The 19,758-nt window shown below is 51.4% G+C and overlaps 1 protein-coding gene across 6 annotated transcripts in view; it reads right to left on the reverse strand.

Moving 5' to 3' along the window:
• Window positions 1–19,758, reverse strand: part of SCMH1 (Scm polycomb group protein homolog 1) — a 59,707-nt gene that overhangs the window by 16,590 nt on the left and 23,359 nt on the right. For 5 of the 6 annotated variants that reach the window (XM_041720696.2, XM_041720694.2, XM_072918069.1 and 2 more), the window contains 7 exons: window positions 17,132–17,202; window positions 15,659–15,893; window positions 13,197–13,285; window positions 12,423–12,666; window positions 1,927–2,159; window positions 1,254–1,380; window positions 38–238 (listed from right to left, as the gene is read on the reverse strand). In XM_041720696.2, coding sequence (XP_041576630.1) covers window positions 38–238; window positions 1,254–1,380; window positions 1,927–2,159; window positions 12,423–12,666; window positions 13,197–13,285; window positions 15,659–15,893; window positions 17,132–17,202 — 1,200 coding nt within the window. The remainder of the gene's footprint in view (window positions 1–37; window positions 239–1,253; window positions 1,381–1,926; window positions 2,160–12,422; window positions 12,667–13,196; window positions 13,286–15,658; window positions 15,894–17,131; window positions 17,203–19,758) is intronic. The other variant, XM_041720697.2, reaches the window with a different exon arrangement.

Below are 19,758 nucleotides of genomic sequence, written 5' to 3' on the forward strand. Positions count from 1 at the left end.
CCTCTCTGGAGGCAAAGTGCTGCGGGCCCGTTCTCACCTGAGATGACCTCTCCCCCGTGGCCTTGTTTTAAGAAGGAGAAGACTGTTTTCTGATGATAAGCACAATCAATGCAGGCCTGTACTGCTTGCTGCAGGACAACAGAAGCTCGAGCTGGTCCAAAATGGTCTGGCAGCTGCTGAACTTTCTTCTTGTCTAGGTGGGGCCCAGTGCTGCCGTTCTTGTTCAAGTAAATGCAAACTGCCAAGATGAGAAACGTGTTTGCTGTTAACCCACTCAAGAAAGCAAGAAACAGATGCCTAAAATCCAACCTGAGAGATGCTGAGATTTTAAGACTATCCAATCACTCACAAAGTGGAATCCATCACGACTGCCTGACTGCATCCTCACAGTGGAGCCGCTTCTAGAGGGGAATCACCTCCAAAATCTTCCTGCCTCACGCTCACCTTCCAAATTGCTGCTGTTTCTCCCACGCTCTGCCCTGCAGTCAGCCTGTAAAGTTGTTTCCATGCCAGCCAGGTAAGGTGGCTGTGATGTTCAGAGGGGAAGAAGGAATGCAGCCCCCACTTTCTAGGGGTTCCCACAGTTTTTCCTTTTTAGGGAAACTGGCTTCTTTAGGTTCCTCTGAAAACTGGCCAATTACATTCTGGGGGAACAGAGGGCTCAGCCCACATCCAGTGCTTGACTCAACATGTCAAAAGCAGACTTGCATTAGACTTTCCTGGCCAGATTCATCCTCAGCTGTAGCAGTGCATACACTCTTCACTGCTGCTGCTCCTCCTCCCCTATTCCCTCCTGTCCCTGTGTGCCTTGACATCCTGGCTGGAGCTGGGCAGATCACAGTTCTTCAGCACCTCCTCTGCCCCTTGTGCAGTTCCAGCAGCTGTGCCATGCATGGTGTGGGAGAGCTCACGCTCTGGGCTCACAAGAGGTGCTGCACACCTGACTGCCCCGGGGCACAACGGACCACAAACGTATCTGGAGAGCTGTGGAGTCACCAGCATGCAGGGGAAAGGGGTCCTTGCACTCAACAGGTGGGCTTGCAACCTTCCTATTTCACTATTTCCAACAAAAAGATAAATGAACAGCTGCTCTGGACTCACATGCCTCTCTCAGGCCAACCTTTCTGGAGTGGTAAGGATTGCTGGCTTACAGACTTAGGAAGGAATGGGATTCTCTCAGGGTGTTGCTGCCTGCCTGCTGCAGTTCCTAACTGTGCAATCCTGTCAAGAATGTGGTCCAAGACCCTCCTTACCTGTGGGAGCCTGCATGGCAGAGCTGGGGATTGTAGCAGCGTCCTGGGGCACAGTGCTTGTGTCTGGCTCTGGGGTACTGGTTGTTGGAGAGGTGGGTGCTGGGTTCAGCAATGTCCTAGGTTTCCTCTGCAGAAAAAGAGGAGATATTTCTCCTTTTACCCCTGCTCTCCTTTACCACCCATGATCACTACACTCTCTCCTCTGCATCCAACAGACAAGGCACTGTGGAACATGACACATTTCTGATGGTGATGACGGGGTGTCTCAAGAACCTAGTAATCAATACGTGTGTATTTTACAAACCACAACCCTGAAGAATAACAAGCCTGGGATCTGCCACCTCTGTTTGACTCAGACTAGCCACACACAAAGGACAGGAGAGCTTATTCTACCCTTTGGCCATCCTGTCATGCTCCCAGCATCTGCCATGCTACTCCACAGCCAAAGACACGGACTCTTGATGGAAATGATCTTTGGGACACAGACATTCTCTACAGCTCTGGGGCTGGGCTCTGAGGATACTCCCAGCCCACATACCCCTCTGGTCTCCTACTTGCTGCAGTCACACAGCCAGAGGCTGAGACAAACGTGCACAAACACACGCATGCACCAACCCATGGCAGGACCTGCAGCACCTGCTGTTCACCCGCCTGCATCAGCATCAGCTTTTACCTTACTGCCAGGCTTGGGGCCTCTCTTTCTGGGGAATTTCAAAGGCTCCACTGACTTGGAGGGTGTAGGCATGGGGTGGTGGATTAGCGCTTTGGTCGTTCGACCACGCTTCTTCCCTGTTTTGCGACGCCTTTGCCCTTGTTGATGCCCCAAAACAGTCTTTGTGCTACTGTGCATGCTAGGTTTCTCCGAGTTTACTTCGGAGGCAGGTAAAGGGCTCTTTGGAATCACAACTGAAATAAAAAGAGAAAAAGCAAATGTAATTAAATCAGGTGAGAATCAAAACAAGAGCAGCCTCCATCTTTATACAGTGTCACATGGAAAATCCTGGAGAACTCCCAGACCCCCGGCTGGGGGACTGCTCTCCGTGCCAGAGTAAAAACCAAACACATGGATCCCCAGCTTAGAACTCGAGCTGGGGGACACTGGGGCTTTACTTGGATAGGCTGAACTCCAGAAGGATCATGCTTGCAGCCGTACCTTCCTTCCTGAAAATAACTGGCACCTACAGCTCTTCCTTCTGTGAGTGGTGACCTGCCAGTGGCCACGGAAAAGGCTCTGAGAGCATTGCTAGGGAGAGATCAGCCAAGGCCTGTCTGACAGGCACAGAGCCAGTGCTGCAAACACTGGAAATAATCCCCTCTCTCAAGGCTGACATCTAATCTGTTCTGTCCCTGAATTTCCAGCAAACTGCAGTGAAAGGGACCAGCTCCATCCTCGCTGCCTGCAAGGATTACTGCTCCTGGCCCTGAGCAACAGCTCATCTCTGCTGGAACAGCTGCCCTGCTCCTCCACATACTACCAGAGGCAGGTCTGTTCCTTCTCATCTGCACACCCTTTCCACCACAAAAACGGGTTTCTGCTATACTTGCCCACACATCCCCTAAATTTGTTCAGTCATTTTTCCCAAGCCTGCAAAAGGTCAGAGATATGCTGGCCCAGCCTAGCAAACCAGTATTTCCTTCTGTTTTAAATTTCTGCTAAAAGGAAACAAAACAAAATTCTGTTGCATTTTGAAAACTGTAGACTGATCTTTAGGATGTCTTGTTTCTTACATCTGGAAACCTCAACACTGGGGCAAGGAATTAGGAAAAAACACAGGGAAACACTTTTGAAATCAGGGGCTTTGTAGCTAAGGAAAAAAGTCTTAGCCAGGGAAACAGAGACACTAGAAGATTGATACCAGGATGGCACAGCTGTAGGCATATACAGAAATTTTTAAGGTTTCTGTAATGAGATTTTAGGAGCAGTTACTGTGAGCAAGGATTTACTCCCCTAGCACAACGAAGTTGTGGCTGCCCCTGGATCCCTGGAAGTGTCCAAGGCCAGGCTGGATGGGGCTTGGAGCAGTCTGGGATAGTGGAAGGTGTCCCTGCCATGGCAGGGGGTTGGAACAAGATGAGTTTTAAGGTCCCTTCCAACCCAAATCACACAGTGCATGCATGATCCAGCTCCATTCTGCTTGCCATGTGGGCATGTTTAGTTTTAATTTTATTCCCTTCCTTTTGTGCATTAGCAATCTGTATCAGTAGCTGGGAAGAAGCACACAGTCTTCAGGATCTATCTGACTTCCTGAATAAAGACTTTCTTGTGTCAGGCAGACACAGGCAATGTGGCAGAAACAGGGCTTTGCTACTTTTGTCTGAGCTGTTAGTGTTAAAGCAAGACTATTTTGCTGTTAAGAAAATGAATGTGATAGCTCAGGTGCCTCTTACAGCTGATGGTACTCCAGAAGTGTCCCTTGCTCCAGGTGACATCTGGCACTGAGCTGCAGGATGTGGAAGCCAGGGCAGGGAGCATTTCATTTGAGATCTGCACAACGCTCAGTGTCTAAACCAAGCTGTGCCACAATGAAATTTCTCTAATGTGGAGGAAAAATTGAGAATTCTACAAACAAGCTGTGAGGCAAACCCATGTTCTCAGTTTTACTAGTAACAAACCCAGAGAAATGGTGCATTTGGGAAGTTGGCATGCAGCAGGCAGAGCAGCTGGACTGCACCCTTTGCTCTCAGGCTGGGAACTCAGTGCCAGGAAAAGACTGCTGTCAGATGAAGTCCTGGTGCAAACTTTCACTATATAATCTTATATCAATAAGTGATTTCATCTTTTGGTGAATAAATGCAAGAAAAATCTATTGCCCACTTCAGCTGTAAAGACAGTACATGTAATAGTACTTTGCCAGGCTTGAAGAATTGGTTTAGGGATTTGGGCAATAAAATCCTGTAACTGGGTGCATGCAGATCCCATGATGGGACACATCATGTCATTCAGCCACCCAGAGGAGTTCCCACTGTGCCTGTGCCCCTGGCAGCACATCCCTGGTCCCTGCTACAGCCACAGCTCCTGCAGGGATGGAGGAGCTGCCACAGCAAGGGAGGCTGCTCACCAAAACAGGCAAAATTACATCTAAATGTGCAGCCAGCTCAGGCCAGAGAGACACAGGCTGTGACCTAGATTGGTGCTGTGTGTCCAGAGTGCTGCTGAGCACAGCCCTGAGCACAGCCCTGGGCAGGCACTGATGTTTTCCCTGGGGCTGATTCCATCAGACTGATGCAATGCACAGACATTTTTCTGACCCGCAGTGATTTAATGAAATGAGGTTTTATCCTCTCACGATCCAGCAGACTTGCCTGGCTTTTTGTTGGATTTGAACCAGAATCTGAGCAAACACCAGCCTGTGCTAATACGTTTCTCTTGCCCTACCAGATGCACTGAGCTGTGTGAGGAGGAGACACCAAGAGCTCCAGAGCAGAGTCCTCCCACCAGCTGTACCTGCACATCAATGGTGCAGCCCTCAAAACACAGCTGGCCACGCTCTGCCTCATCCCCAAGGCACCACTTCCAGTGACTGGATGCTTCCTAAAGGAGCCTGCAGTTTCTTTTCAGGTGCCTGTTATTTTCCTGCAGGCTTTCAGCCCCTGCTGTCATGCAGAAGTTGTCCACAAGCACAGGATTGCTATGCAGGGAGCAGTGCCCAGCACTCAGCCCTGCCTGCACCCACCCCAGCACCCACAGAGCTCCAGAGGTGGAAACAGCTGTGCCCAGCAAGCAGGATTATCTCACAGCTCCAAGCACTGCACAAGTCTCCTTTAACTGCCAAAAGCTTCAATTTACTGCATCTTATTCTTACTATTATTATATCTTAATTAGTAAGGATCTAAAGCTATCAAAGAGTGTCCAAAGAGGGGCCACAAAGATGCTGAAGGGCCAGGGGCACACAAGGAGCAGCTGAGGGCTCTTGGTGTGTGCAGCTGGAGCAGGGCACACTGAGGGCAGAGCTCAGGGACCTGCAGCTCCTCCCAAGGGGCAGCTCCATCCCTGCCCTGGGACAGGGACAGCACCAGGGCACGGCTGGAGCTGGGCCAGGGCAGGGCAGGCTGGAGCTCAGGGAAAGGTTCTTCCCCAGAGGTGCTGGCACTGCCCAGGCTGCCCAGGGAATGGGCACGGCCCCGAGGCTGCCAGAGCCCCAGGGATGCCCAGGGACAGGGGCTGGGCTGGATGATCCTTGTGGGTTTCTTCCAACTCAGGATATTCTGTGGTTTAGCTGGTGACAGAGCCAGCCCAACAGTGAGCAGCTACCAGAGACATCCTTTCTTTTTCCTTGCACAAACCACTAAGAGGAGCCAAGTTTTCAGTAAATCAAGTGGGGCCTCTCTTAAAAAATTAACAGTTTTCTGTTCCTGAGTAAAGCAGCATCTCTGTGCCGCAGTTTTTTTGCTCACCTGAGCTCTGAGCAATCTAATCACCCAAAGCTGGCCTTGCTTTGGAGGAGTTGAGCCATGCAACCCTGAGATCCCTTCTGACCTGAATCTGAACTCATGGTTCTTTCAGCTCATTAAGGGCACAGAAAACTAATAATAGGAAATTTTCTGCTGGCTGAACTGTCTTGTTTTGGGTCACACAGGCATCCAAGACAATGGCAGACATGGAAGAGGAGGAGGAGGCTGGCTCCTTGCTGGGCTGCCTGGGATTGGATCCATTTGGCACAGTGAGAAACATCACCCTGAATATGCAGCTCAAACATGCCTGATCTCAGAGCCAAAGAGAAGTTGGGCCCCACTGATGATGTTATTGATCAGTGAAGGATTAGTTTAAACAAGAGTTTTGAGCTTTCTGCAGAAACAAAGAGACTTGACAGAGAATTCCTGATTTCAGGCTCTACTTCCTAATGGCAAAATATCCTGTCAGCTGATACACGGCACCTGCAGCTGCCCACCACACTGAGACTCAAACTCTTGCTGCACAGTTGCCATCCACACTCTGAGGGTTACTCAGTGCTAGGAAACAGCATTTGTCACCCATCAGCTTATCTGAGACTTGTCACAGCTTGAAGGAGACAAAATTACATCCTTGGGACAAGAATTACAAAGTCAAAACATATAGAAAAATATGGAGCAGAAAAGTTTGAAGTTGCAGAAAGGTTTCCTGCCTTTCTCTCCTATTTACAAGGTTCATTTACCAAGAGCTGCATGAGCACAAATCCCAAATTCCCATTTTCTGTGCCAAGGGCTCTGTAGTCTCAGATGCAGCTGTAGTTCATGTACTTCTGCCTGGAGATCTCTGCAATGTCCTGAAGTGCAGGGGGAGATTTCTGAGCACACCACTCATGCCCACTCCAAAGCCCTTCTGACAGATGTCCTGCAGTCCACCCCTCACGTGTCCCTTGTGCATCTTCAGCACTTCCCAGGCAGAAGCAGCACTCAAAGAGGTGGCTTAAACAGATCCATTTAAGATAAGCAAATTTCCCAGAGAGCAGAAATCTTGTTGAGATCTGGCTGACTCCTTCCCTGCGTGAGGCATTTCAATCCTCAACATCCTGAAGGTTGGAGCTGGACAGGAACCAGAGCTCATTGCCTGTCCCAGAGTAAAATGTGAAAGCTTCAAAGCCCTGTGGTTCTTTCCAAAGCAGAGAGCATCATCAGTGGCCACCATGAGCATGACTGGGACAGAAATACAGGTCCTGGGAAGGCTCCAGACTTGGATTGTCCCGAGCTCTCAGCAGACATGGCAGACACAACACAGGACAAAGGGCTGGAGCATGGGTGGAAGACATAGGCTCACTGCAAAGACAGGGATTAAGAACAAGACTCCAAATCCTGGAATTTAAAGGGTGACCAAGCTTCTGTCACCAAGGCTGGAATATAGTGACAAGCAGAAACAAAGTGTGCAGTGTGAAATCCTTGAAGTGTTTTGTAAAACTGGGTTTAGACCCTTTCATCCTGATGGAAAATTCTGCCCTCCCTGTGGTTGTCCTACACAAACTGTCACCCTGGGTACACTTTAGGCTGACTTAACTCTGCTTCCAGACCTCACAGCAGAGGATGGTTGGGCAGAGCCACCAGCCCTGCCTGCCATCAGCAGCTCAGTCAGGAACTTTTAGACCCCTATAAATAACAGTGCTGGAACACTCTTCTTCCTTGAGGTTGCCCAATTCCATCCTGAAAGTGCTTCCAGCCTGCACAGGCACACCCTGCACCATGTCCCAGTGAACAGGAGTGTTGTTACTGGTCAGAGATACTGCAGAAACAAAGTGATGACCCCAGTGCTGTTCAGCCAAAGAGAGGGAAGTTCCAACAGCACAGTCCTGCTGAAACCCCCTGCCAAGACTCAGTAACACCCTGAGATGCTGAAACTCTGTTTTGGGCCAGGAAGCATGTTGGAAAAGGGAAGGAAACACCCTAAGCAAAATCCAGATTCTCTGGGATGTGAAATATTTCAAAATAAAACATGAGGAAAAGTCAAGTTGGGAGGAAGGTCTAGACATTGAGTGTAAGGACAGGCTGGAGACCAGAGGAAACTGCTTTTCCCAGGTCAGTTCTGCTTCTCAGAGGCTCCTGCCAGCCTCAAGTCACCACCCAGCAACCTCAGGTCTCTGCCATGCCATGGTTCCCACTGAGCCACAGCCTCTTGCAGCGCTGGGCTCCCTTACCCAAGCCCCCACCTCCAAACCCCAGGTGTATTCCAGGACACACATCCCAGCTGAGCCAGGGTCACTGCTGAGAGCCTTGGCTGTGTGCTCCAAATCACTCAAGAGATTTTTCTTGGGATCTTCCAGCAGCAGCGTCAGAGGCAGCACCACCCAGGTTCCAGGGCTGCTTGTGTGTTACACTCGTGGATAAAAGCCTGAACTCCTCTGGGTACCCTCCTTCCTCCTGCTGTTGGTGTGTAAGCTCTATTTGTGTGGGTCCCAAACCAGCCATGCCAGTGCAAAGCAATGTCACCCAGCTTAATGTGTGAGCTCCAAAGCCCAGCTCAGTCCTGAAGAGACAGTAATTAATATTTTCCCATCTCCTCCAAGCAGGAATGCATAGGAGCTCACCTGAGCTGTTACCCTGCCAACTACTCCTGATCAGGCTCCTCTTCCCACCACTATGTTCTCACCCTGAAGAAGGAAGAGAAACCAGGCAATATCCAAAATAAAATAATAAAGTACACATTACCTTTGCCCCTGGGCAGGAAACCTAGCAGCTGATCATCTTCCTTTGAGGAGACAAAGCAGTTAAACAACAAACCACATGGCAGCAATGGTGGTGAGAAACGAAGGACTTCATGAACTTTCTGTGCAGGGTCAGCATCTTGTAACCCGCTGGAGTCACTGCAGCAGCCAAATCAGGCAGCTCTGGTTCCAGGGTACACACAGAGCTGTGAGCCCAGGGTGGATGGAGCTCCCCTTTAGCCTATCCCCGTGGTAACTACCTAAACTGTTCACATTTGCTGGCTCTGCAAGCAGGGGAAGCAGGGGCTGGGAGCACACCCAGACCTCGCAGGCACCGAGCGCTGTCCCCAGTGCCCTCGCCCAGCTCCCACCAGCCCTGGCACGGTGGCAGAGGACGAGCTCTGTGTTAGCTCTGCCCTGCCTGGCTGGGCTGGGGGCTCTCTGCCAGCTGGGCTGCTGCCAAGGCAGCAATTCCAGTCCTGCAAATTCCAGAGCTGGAGCAGCTTCCAGCTCTGCCTGCCCAACCTTAACGCTTTCACCACTGCCCCGCTCCCACAGCACAGAGTGACCCCTCTCTCTGCCACAGAGCATCCAGAAGGGTGCAGGAGGGGGTAGCAAACCCATCAGGAACTCCAGAGCAACCTGGCACCAGCCAGGGCACAGCCCAAATGGAGGAACAGCACAGGCACCTTCTGAGATACCACTGAGGGCTTTACCTTTGTCCCTGGCAGGCGTGTCCCTGCTTCCCTGTGTTCGAGGTGACAGCATTTCCCTGCCCTCCAGCAGTAACACATGAAACACAGGAGCAGACTTAAGGGACACTGGTGTCTGTATGTGTGTGGGCAAGGTCCTGTCACAGGCTGCTTTGATTGTGGCTGTCCTGTGCTGCTGGGGCAGGAGTTGGAACTGATGATCCTTGTGGATCCCTTCCAGCTCAGGATGTTCTCTGACTCTACACCCTCTGAGCAGAGCTCCAGGCTCCCAGCCAGCACTCAGCTGAACAGAAAATCCACTTCACCTTCTATTCCTAAAGCCCAGATATGTATTTAAGGGTGAAAAAGTACATGTATAAGAGGCATGAAAAGATATGTAAGGTGCTGTACACCACATATGAGGAGTGGAGTAGGGATTCCTGGCCAATGGACATTCCTGGGAGCACGCCACTAGTGTGGTGGGATGCTGAGGGAAGTTTGCTGCACACACACAGAGCTCCCCCTCCTTTGGGACAGCCACTAGGATGAACTCCCCCAACAGCTGCCAGGCTGGGGTGAAGAGGCTGTTGGGTGCACAGGATGAACTCCAGGTGGAGAAGCTGTGGGTGCACAGGATGAACTCCAGGTGGAGAAGCTGTGGGTGAACAGGATGAACTCCTCCACATTCCACCTTGCACTGTAGCTCAGCAGAGCCAACATCCATCCCCGGCCCGTGGCCAACGTGGAGAGAGGACCAGGACCCACCACAGGCACTCCCAGAGCTCTGTGTCCCCCACGTGCTGTGCTGTTTTGGATCCCCCAGCTCCAAGGTGTGCAGCATGCAGACAGGAGCACCAGGAGATGCCCAGGAGCCCACAGCCACTGGCCACAGAGGTGTCCCAGCAGGCTGCTGCACAGCCAGCACGCAGCAGTGGAATTACCAAGCAGGCATGCTCCTCCTTGCTGTCTGACCTTCCTTTCCTTCTTGAACACACACGTGGCCTAATGAAAGCTCCATGGAGTGGCTGGCTGCTCCACCAGCTCCCTGCCCAGCCACTCCAGCTAAGCAAACACTGCTGGGAGTGGGAGGCCCTGGAGATGGAGAAAGACCATGCCTGGGAGAAGCACTGCACTCCTCCACCTCTGCTGGCAGCCAGCAGCAGAGACAGATTAGAGCTGATTGGAGTTACCAGCATTAAATAAACATGCTTGCCTTCTTTGAAGTTCTGCTTCCCTTGAACATGAGCTAATTCCACTAGGCCTCTTTTTGCTCAGCCCCAGGAAGCCACAGGGTTACTCATTCTCCATGGAGTTAACTCTTCAGTGGATTCCCCAACTTCCACAAAGGCCTCACACACTCAGTCCAGTATATGAGCACAGACCAGTTTACCACAGCAGCACTTGACTGCCTGCATGCCTCTCCAGTTCTCTTTAAGAGGAATTCCCACCAGGAAAGGGAAACTGCCTGACTCCACCACATGGTCCTGCAGGCTGGCACATGGAGAAGGTTTGCTGCAGCTCAAGGAAAGGGCAATTCCTCTGTGGTGATGCATCCTCCCACCCTGCCAAGAGCAGCACTCTCAGGCCTGGGAGGACTGTGCTCAACCCTCCACCACAGCAGGGCTGAGGAAACATGGAAGGAATTTCATTAGAGAAAGTTCCCAATACTCTGTTCTTTTGGTTTAATCCCACAAAGTGCAAGTCAGAAATTCTTGGTCAGGAGAGGGAGCAGACAGTCACAGAGGGAGAAGTAAAAGCACAAAGACAAGGCTGATCTCAACTTCCTGGCATTTTTTCATGGCTCGTGCAACCCCTGCCAACCCCTGCTCTTGTCCCAGGAGCTGAAATAAAAGGACAAAGAGAGCAGAAATCTGCCAGAGAGTAGGGCTGCCTCTGCCTGTGAGTGGAGAGATGTGACTTTTGGGGGTCACTATTTTTGTACACGAGCAGGAAGTACAGAGTGACTGCACGTGGAGCCCATGGGAAAGGGAGAAGCCACCAGAGCCACCTGCCAAGGGAGAAGCACAAGCTTCCCTGGATGGCACAATGGGATCTTCTTTCTGGATAACTCACTGGGCTCTGCTCACTCACAGCTTCAGCCCCTGGCAAGAGGAGGCTGGGGAGGAACAGAGCTGCCTGTGCTGGGGCTGAGAGTCAGACAGGCTCCCACTTCTCCTGAGAAGGCAGCTTCCACTGTGCTCCTGAAACCTCCCACCCCAGGTTACTGCCAGGAAAGCTCCCACCAAACACAAACATGTCTTGAGCCACTCGTGCAGTACCTGAGAGGTACCCTGGAGATGCCTGGTGAGAGCCTCTGACTCCAGGGCACCACTGGAGGAGTCAGCCACTGCCTGAGAGGGCCCCAGTGCTCTGCACAGCCTGCAGGGCAGCAGCAGGAGGGACACAAACAACCAGCAAGAGGAGAGGGAGAGGCTGGGAACATCAAAGAAAAATGTAGAAATCCAAGATAAAGAGCAATCACCTTCAGCCAAGGGGAGCTCGCAGCTTGGCTTGCACACAGGTCATGGGAGATCACCTCAGGCAATCCACCAAGAGCAGCCCTGCAGCCCTGAGCTCAGACCTGGCCCATGCCAGGGACACAGGGCAGCATGAGCTGACCCAGGACTTCCAAGAGGAGCAGTCTTGTCAGAGAAATGTCTTTCTTAAGCAATGTTTCAGCTCTGGCAGAGAAGTTGTTCTCCTGCCCCTCATTTCACTGACAAGCCATGTGCAGGGCTTGCCAGCCAGCAAATGCCAGAGGGATATGCTTGGGGACAAGCACAAACACAACTGTGATGTGGAAAGCTTGAGACATGTCTTGAGAATCAAACCAGCCATTGTTCAGGCCTTTGCAAGGCAGCAAGTTCCCCAGCACTGCTCCTACCCAGCAATCTCAGCCCTAGGAACAAGGCAGGTACAACCTGCTCCACACCTGCTTTGTCCACGTTCACAGCAAAGGCAGACCAAGAAAACTGTCCAAAGTTACAAAGAGGCACAATCCTGCAGTTTCACAGTTCTCATTATTCCAGGCCCCCTGAGAAAAACTGCACAGGAAAATGTGGTTCAAAGGCGCAGGAAAAACTTCAAGGAAATTCCTGGAGAGGAGCAAACCTCAGCAACTTTGTACAGCACCATCCCTCCCCAGAGCCATCATCCTGCCCACTTTTATGGATAGCCACTCCTCAGCACCTTGGTGCCAGGCTGTTTCAGTGCTATAGGTCTGATCACCTGTACCTTCACCACACACGGAGCAGCACAAAAACCAGACAGGGCACCCAGGTGTCCTTGCTGCCAGTCTCTGCCTGCTTGGCTGCTCTTTGAGAGCTGAGTGGAGGAGCAAGACAGCTAAAGAACAACGTGGGCCTTACCTTTTGTACCAGGGGGCTGCAGATTATCTCCAGTCAGCGAACACCAGCCTACGGGAAAGATGTCCCGGGAATCATATCGGCACCAGTAATCGAAGGCACCTCTCCAGCCATCAAATGTTATGAGGACCTCAGAACCTCTCACCTCCCCAATGGTGGCCGGGCAGATGAAGTGAGGGTTCTTCCTGTCCACTGCCTCCAGCTTCATACCTGTCTTGAAGAAGTTTTGGGAAGGAGATGGTGGTTCCTACAAGAAGAAGTGGAATATATGCTCAAAGGGGATATGGCAGTGTTTCCCCACACCAGGGCTGTGCCCTCACCAGCAAACTCCCCTTCACGAGCAGCTGAAGGGAGTTAGTGAGCTGGATTTGAGCCCCAATATGTGTGCACACACTGGCTGGGCTACACAGCCACTGCCCTGTAATAAAGAGGCAGCAAAGTTCACTACTCGCTGCTGGACTGAACCCAGGGAGTGGGACAGTCCAGAGAGGTGCCGATGTTCCCACCTTGCATTGCCCACTTTGAGCAGCACCTGCAGCTCCAGTGAAAAACCAGCTCCTGCCTCAAGGCCGAGCCCTGAAGCCCAAGGCACTTCCCTGGCTGACCTCTGGCTACATCCTGACATTGCTGTGGCAGAGCTGGAGAGGACACAGGTCTGTCCTAGAGCAGCCCCAAGGCAGAGCTGTGCAATGTCACCTCCTACGGGACCAGCTCTGAGTCTGGTGCTCTGCAGCGAAGGGGCCATTGCCAGAAGGATCTGCACAAACAGTGAAATACCTTGTGAAAAATCCGGACAGGAGCCATCTCTGCTCCATTCAGAGTCTTCAGAAGGAACATGGGCCAGGAGGAGGCATTCAGCCGGAAGCCTGAGGGGAGGGAAGTGGAGATGGAGACTTTTAAACTCTGGGGGTTGATGGATCTGGCAGCACATGCCTGCTCTGATGGGAACTCTCACAACTGTGATCCCATACCACCCTCCTCCCATGCTGAAGTTGGGTGGGACTTTATCCAGATATTCTGAATGCGAAGCATTTGTGTTATTGAAAAGAAACAGCTGGCTGACTGCAATATTCACTTATCACAACAATCCCATTGACCATCCAGACAGAGCACTTTGTGCAGCATCAGTGCTGCCAGCTCCAGCGATCCTGCTGCAGGGGAGACATGAATCAGCAAGTGCACACTCAGGCTATGGAATTTCTTCCTCAACAGGGAATCACAGCTCCTGGGTGGCCTCTTCCACCTCTAGTGTGAGCTGCAGGAAGCTAATCTGAAGAAATAGAGGCTGTGACTTGGCTAGAAAACATTATAGGGAAGGATGTCAGGTTTTGGCTCCACACCTGCTGTGAAAAAAGTGGAGAAATAACAAGAGGGGGCTTACGGGAAGAAAAAAGCAATTTCACATGCTCTGAAGTATGTGGCACTGACTATGACTATACAACCAACAGCAGGCTCTGGATATTACAGAATATCTTTGCTAAATGTGCATTTCCTGCACAAGCAATTTCTTCTGCTCAGCTCTTTGGTCTGTGGTTTGAGGGGTTTTGAACGTAATCCTGGCACCGGACCTGCACCAAGAACGTGGCAAAACTTTGCCAAGGTTGCAGTGCTCAGCACAGTTCACCCTGCCAGCCCTGAGCTCTGTCAGATCAGCTTGGAAACCAACCCAAGTAGTCACAGCCACAGGGGATGGGAGAGCTCAGCTCTCACAGCGGCAAAGAAAACATTTTATGTGAATCACAGAATTATCTTGGGCTGGAGGGGACCCACAAGGATCAGCCAATCCATTCCCTGGCCCTGCCCAGACCCCCACCAACCCCACCCCGGGCATCCCTGGGGCTCTGGCAGCCTCGGGGCCGTGCCCATTCCCTGGGCAGCCTGGGCAGTGCCAGCACCTCTGGGGGAAGAACCTTTCCCTGAGCTCCAGCCTGCCCTGCCCTGGCCCAGCTCCAGCCGTGCCCTGGTGCTGTCCCTGTCCCTGGAATTATCTGTGTAAAGAAAGAGCAGCAGCAGATGTGTGCACATGGAAAATACCACAGGAAAGAGAAAAGCCTCACTGGGTTTTCTAGGCCCTTGAACTCTGCAGGCAGGAAGGACAACTGCAGCACTAGCTCAGTTACCTGTCTTCATGCTGGGTGCAAAATCATCCAGTTCCACTCCCCGGCTATGGACAGGGGATCCCAATGTGCCAGGGCCTCACAGGAAAGAATTTTTTCCTAATATCCCACCTCACCGTGCCCTCTCCTCTGGCACAAGGTTAAGCAGGTGGCACAGAGCAGAGCTGGGCACACGGGCAGCACTCCCGGGGCTGTTTTCCCTGTGCCCCTGTCACCCCCGGGACGGGGCTTTGCAAGAGATGGGCAGCAGAATCACGGAATGGCTCGGCTTGGAAGGGACCTCAAAGCTCATTCCATCCCACCCCCTGCCATGGGCAGGGACATCTGCCACTAGACCAGGTTGTTCCAAGTCCCGCTCAGCCTGGCTTTTAAAATATTATTTGGGGATATGCTAATTGAGAGAGAGACTTATGAAGACACTACAGTTGTTGGGCAGCAGAATGCAAAAGCATGTTAATTTTGCAGGAAAGAATCAGCAAATCAGCTTTCACTGGGCAAAGAAAAAGGAAAGTGTTGTGTGTTTAGTGGAAGACCGGAAGAAGTGTTAGACTGCCCAGGCTATTTATAATGTTGTAGCCAAGCAAAATTAAATAAATATACATATGAACAATTGCAAGTGTCCCTTCACATGAGACAGGACTTTAGTGACTGTGACCCTTTTCAGACATTATGTTTCCTGTCCAGGTAACCTGGTATTGAATCCTAGAATCACATGGCAGATTGGGTTGGAAGGAACCCTAAAGACCAACCAGTTTAATCCCTCTGCCATGGGCCAGGACACCTTCCACTGTCCCAGGTGACTCCAAGCCCCATCTAACCTGGCCTTGGACACTTCTAGGGATGGGGCAGCCACAGCTGCTCTGGGCAACAATCCAGAGCTTCAGCTGCAACCAGGACAAGCGGCTCACCTTGGTGCAGAGACGTCTTTCATCTACACTCTAAAGGATCTGCCTGTCCATGTGCTATGTGGAAATAACCTGGTGCGCTTTACAGACTTTGTGTGTATCCCAGAGTAGGCAGAGGCAGGCCGTGGGCCTCTGTCCCAAGCACAGATCTATATAAACCCCCAAGCTTTCCCCACCATCAATTTGACCCTCGCTGGACAGCTGAACTCCAGCTCACCCAGTGGAGGCTGCAGCATCCCTCCATTCTTCTCACAGTTCCCAATGGGCTGGATCTCAGCAGAGTCCACCAGCCTCCAGAAGTCGTTCTTGTTGTCGCTGCCGTCGAGGCGCAGGCGCAGGCGGGCGCCCGTCAGCCCCACCACGGTGGCGATGCACGTGGACGTGGTGTTCCGGGGGTCCTGGGCCTCCAGCTTCATACTGATCTTGAACTCGTTTGCAGGTGGAGTGTAGGACTGAAAAGAGTGGAACAGGGGCCAGTCAGAGCCAGGATTGCCAATACATGCAGCAGCTGAGGCACGAAGCTTTGGCACTAGGAGTACTGAAACGGAGACTGCTGAAGGCTGACAGCCCCTCCAGGCACAGCACCGAGGCACCACAGGAACTCAGCAAGCTCTGGCACGTCTGTAACAGACCCCCATCCTTCCATCCTGCATCATCTAGTCAATTAAAGCCTGTTCTCCTGGAATCACAGAATCATTAATGCTGCAAAACACCTCTAAGATCATCAACTTCAGCTGTTCCCACAGTATTGCTAAGCCCAACACTAACCCATTAGCCCTAAGCACCACAACTACATTTTTTTTGAACACTTCCAGGGGTGGAGATTCCACCAGTGCCCTGGACAGACATTTGCTTGGCCTGATCACCCTTTCAGTGAAGAAATTTTCCTGATATACAACCTGACCCTCCCCTGGCACAAGGTGAAGTTGTTTCCTCTTATCTTGTCCCTGTTCCCTGGGAGAGAGCCTGACCCCACCTGGCTCCATCCTCTTGTCAGGAGTTGTGCAGAGCCACAAGGTCTCCCCAAGTCTTCTTTTCTCCAAGCTGAGCCCCTTTCCAAGCTCCATCAGCCACTCCAGGGGTTCCAGCCCCTTCCCAGCTCCGTTCCCTTCTCTGGATGTGCTCCAGCCCCCTTTTTTTGAGGGGCCCAAAACTGATCCCAGGATCTGAGGCCCCACCAGTGCCCAGAATAGGGGATCAACCCTCTCCTGGGAAGACTCACGCAGCCAACCCCAGACCCACACACTGATGCTCCCCTCTGCCTAGACCCAGGTGTCCCACACTGATTCACTCCTGCACCCCTGTACTCAGCACAACCACCTCTGGGCTCAATACCTGCTGCCTAGGGGCTGCTATTCTGTCTCAACAATTGGGTGAATTCTGCTGAAAATCTCCTGACTGAGCAGGATCCACCAAAAGCTGGATCCCTGCCTACTCAGGACACTTTCTCCAAGGGCCCATGCTTGACACAGTTAATGGCACACTTGTGCTCCCAACATGCACATCTGAGAGGAAAATCGTCTGTGCTACTCTAAATCTTTTTAATCTTTGCTTCAGCACTTGGATTTCTGCTAAGTCTCCAATATCCTTAAGTATTTTCCTTGCCAAGCCAGTGGTCCATCCCAGGCACAGAACTCTGGGCTCCCCAGTGGATCACTGCCCTTGACCTTTCTTGTTTTCACCCTCTTACCTGCTTGAAACAATGGGCAGGAGCTGGGATGGCACATGTCTCTTTCAGGTACTTCTCCCAGGTGAAGTGACCTGAGAATTAAAAACAAAAGGATTCAAATAGGAACGGATGAGCAAAATTCTCAGCAAAAGAACTGGCCAGACTCCTAAGCCAGCAGTTCTGCACTTCTCACAGAGGAGGTGCTCACAGGCAACATGTTTTCACCAAGAACCTCTGATGTTTGTGAGCACAGAAGATTTACAACTGCAACTGACAGGCAGAACAAAGCACAGCGCTGCCTTCGGCATCCTCCTGCCTCGGTGAGAAGGGGCTGCACGGGATCAGGATAACAACCTACAACTTAATGGAAAACACCCAGCACAGATGGGAATCTGCTGAGTCCTCCAGACAACTGTCCCTTACAAACCATTCATTAAACACATCACTCAGTCTGGGGACTGCAAACAGTCACCGTGGGCTACGAGCAGCACAGCTTGGGGGCTGCAATGAGATTATCTTTAAGGTCATTTCCAACCCAAGCCATTCTGTGATCCCATGATTATAAATCATGGATTTAGAACAGGAATCTGCTTTGTGGTGACTGGATGGTCCCCCTGGTCCAGCACAGACACAGCCCAGCCCCATGGGCCAGGGATCAGCCCAAGCCCAGCAGTAAGTGGTCGGGGCAGCAATTAACTTCCTGAAGTGACATGAAGTCCACAGGATGGGCAGGATGGGAGCAGGGATCCTCCAAACAGGGATTTCCTGAGCTCAGTACCTCAAGCCCCCTTCCACTGAGTGCTGCTGCCAGGGGGAGGCATTTCATCCTTCCCTGCACCTTCCTCACGTACAGCAGGAAGGGTAAAAGCAATATGCCACCCAGCGAAACCTGTTATTAAATGAGGAATTAAAAGCTCCTGTGATCTGAGCAAATCATGACTTTTGCCATTTAAACTGAGCAGCTGGGAGAGGAACCTTCCAGCATGACATTCGCTTGTATTCATCCAAACAGCTCCCCGGAGACCACTGTTTTCAAGGCATTTCAAGAGCATTGGTGGCAGCACAATTAAAGTCAGCCACTGCTTCCCCGAGTCAGGCAAGTTTTTAATCAGTCTATTTTCAAAACAAAAGCTACATTAAGAGCTATTTTAGCTACTGCAGTACACACCACACCTCTGAAAATCGAGGCAGTAAGGTCAGCACACATTGCTTCAGTGCTGCCTCATGCACAGAGGAGCCTTCATAATCTACAAGCTTCAAATAAGTACAAGGAATGCTGCTTTCTCACCACCTCCCATGCAGATGACTAGTACACTGTTTAAAATGGGGAAAATGAACATAAAAAATACAGTTTCATTGCCACACAGGCTGAATATTGCTGTTTCCAGACTGACAGCACTCTCCATGCCCCAGAGTACTCAGCTCCATCCACTGGCACATATTTTCCTTTCAGCCACAGCCTCACACTGGGTGAATGAAGAAATTCAGTGAGTTACTGCAATGATGCTCTCACAAAACCCAAATTCTTTTGCTTTAATTGAAGATAGGATCTTATACTTGGTTCTGTCAATGAAACTCTTTGTATGAATAATGCGGAGTAAACACCCAGGCAAAGCAAAGCTGGGCACTCTTGGCCTGGAAATGCTTTATGCATCCCACCCCTTAACTCTGGTGGCTGATCTGGGCTCATCTCAGACTGGGGTGGCCCTTAGAGGCTGTTGTCCCCAGAGCACAGAGGATCCCAGGTGACAGTACTGGGATGTGTCAGTCTTAGCCCCAGGCCCTGAGCCAGCAGCCTGAACAGGATCAGCAGTGCCTGACAATTTTATTTAAAAAAAACACAAACTCCCTTCAGCTGGTTTCAATCCACCACTATTAAAAGTTGTCATGGTTTTAATCTTTCACTTTTCACTCCCTCCACACCAAGCCAGGCCATCCCGCTCCCTGCAGCAGCTCACCCCACCACTGAAATCCATGCTGCACAGCCCCAGTGGGAGCAGAGAATTTCTGACACAGCTGCAGGCCTCTAAAAATAGTGTTTGGACATGGAACTTATTTGAGATTAATTCTAAAGCCTGCTGGGATTCAACCACTGTATGAAGACACATACAGCACTAGAACTGCAGCTTCTCTAGGACCTGAGGGAACAGCGTGAAGCTGGGCCAGGGCAGGGCAGGCTGGAGCTCAGGGAAAGGTTCTTCCCCCAGAGGTGCTGGCACTGCCCAGGCTGCCCAGGGAATGGGCACGGCCCCGAGGCTGTCAGAGCCCCAGGAGTGTTCAGACAGCACTGCAGGGATGCACAGGGTGAGATTGCTGAGGGGTCTGGGCAGCGCCTGAGGCTGGACTGGCTGATCCTTGGGGTCCCTTCCAGCTCAGGATATTCCGTGATTCTCTTATTCCTATGACTAATGATTCTGGAGATTTATTTTGCAAAGAAAAGCAGGAGCTGCAGAAAGACTTCTAAGAAAAGACAGAGCTGATACAGCAGTGTTCACTACCAGCCATCCCCTTACACACAGGTGGCAGAGCAAGCACAGGTACAACCTGCACTTCTTTTTCAAGATTACCCTCAAAACAAGGTAAAACTGCAGACTGCAGTTGGAAGCTGCCACCACACCCTTAGCATGAGAGGAAATCCTGCACTTCAG

The sequence above is a fragment of the Taeniopygia guttata genome, chromosome 23, assembly GCF_048771995.1.
Source record: "Taeniopygia guttata chromosome 23, bTaeGut7.mat, whole genome shotgun sequence".
In the NCBI taxonomy this organism is placed as follows: Eukaryota; Metazoa; Chordata; class Aves; order Passeriformes; family Estrildidae; genus Taeniopygia; species Taeniopygia guttata.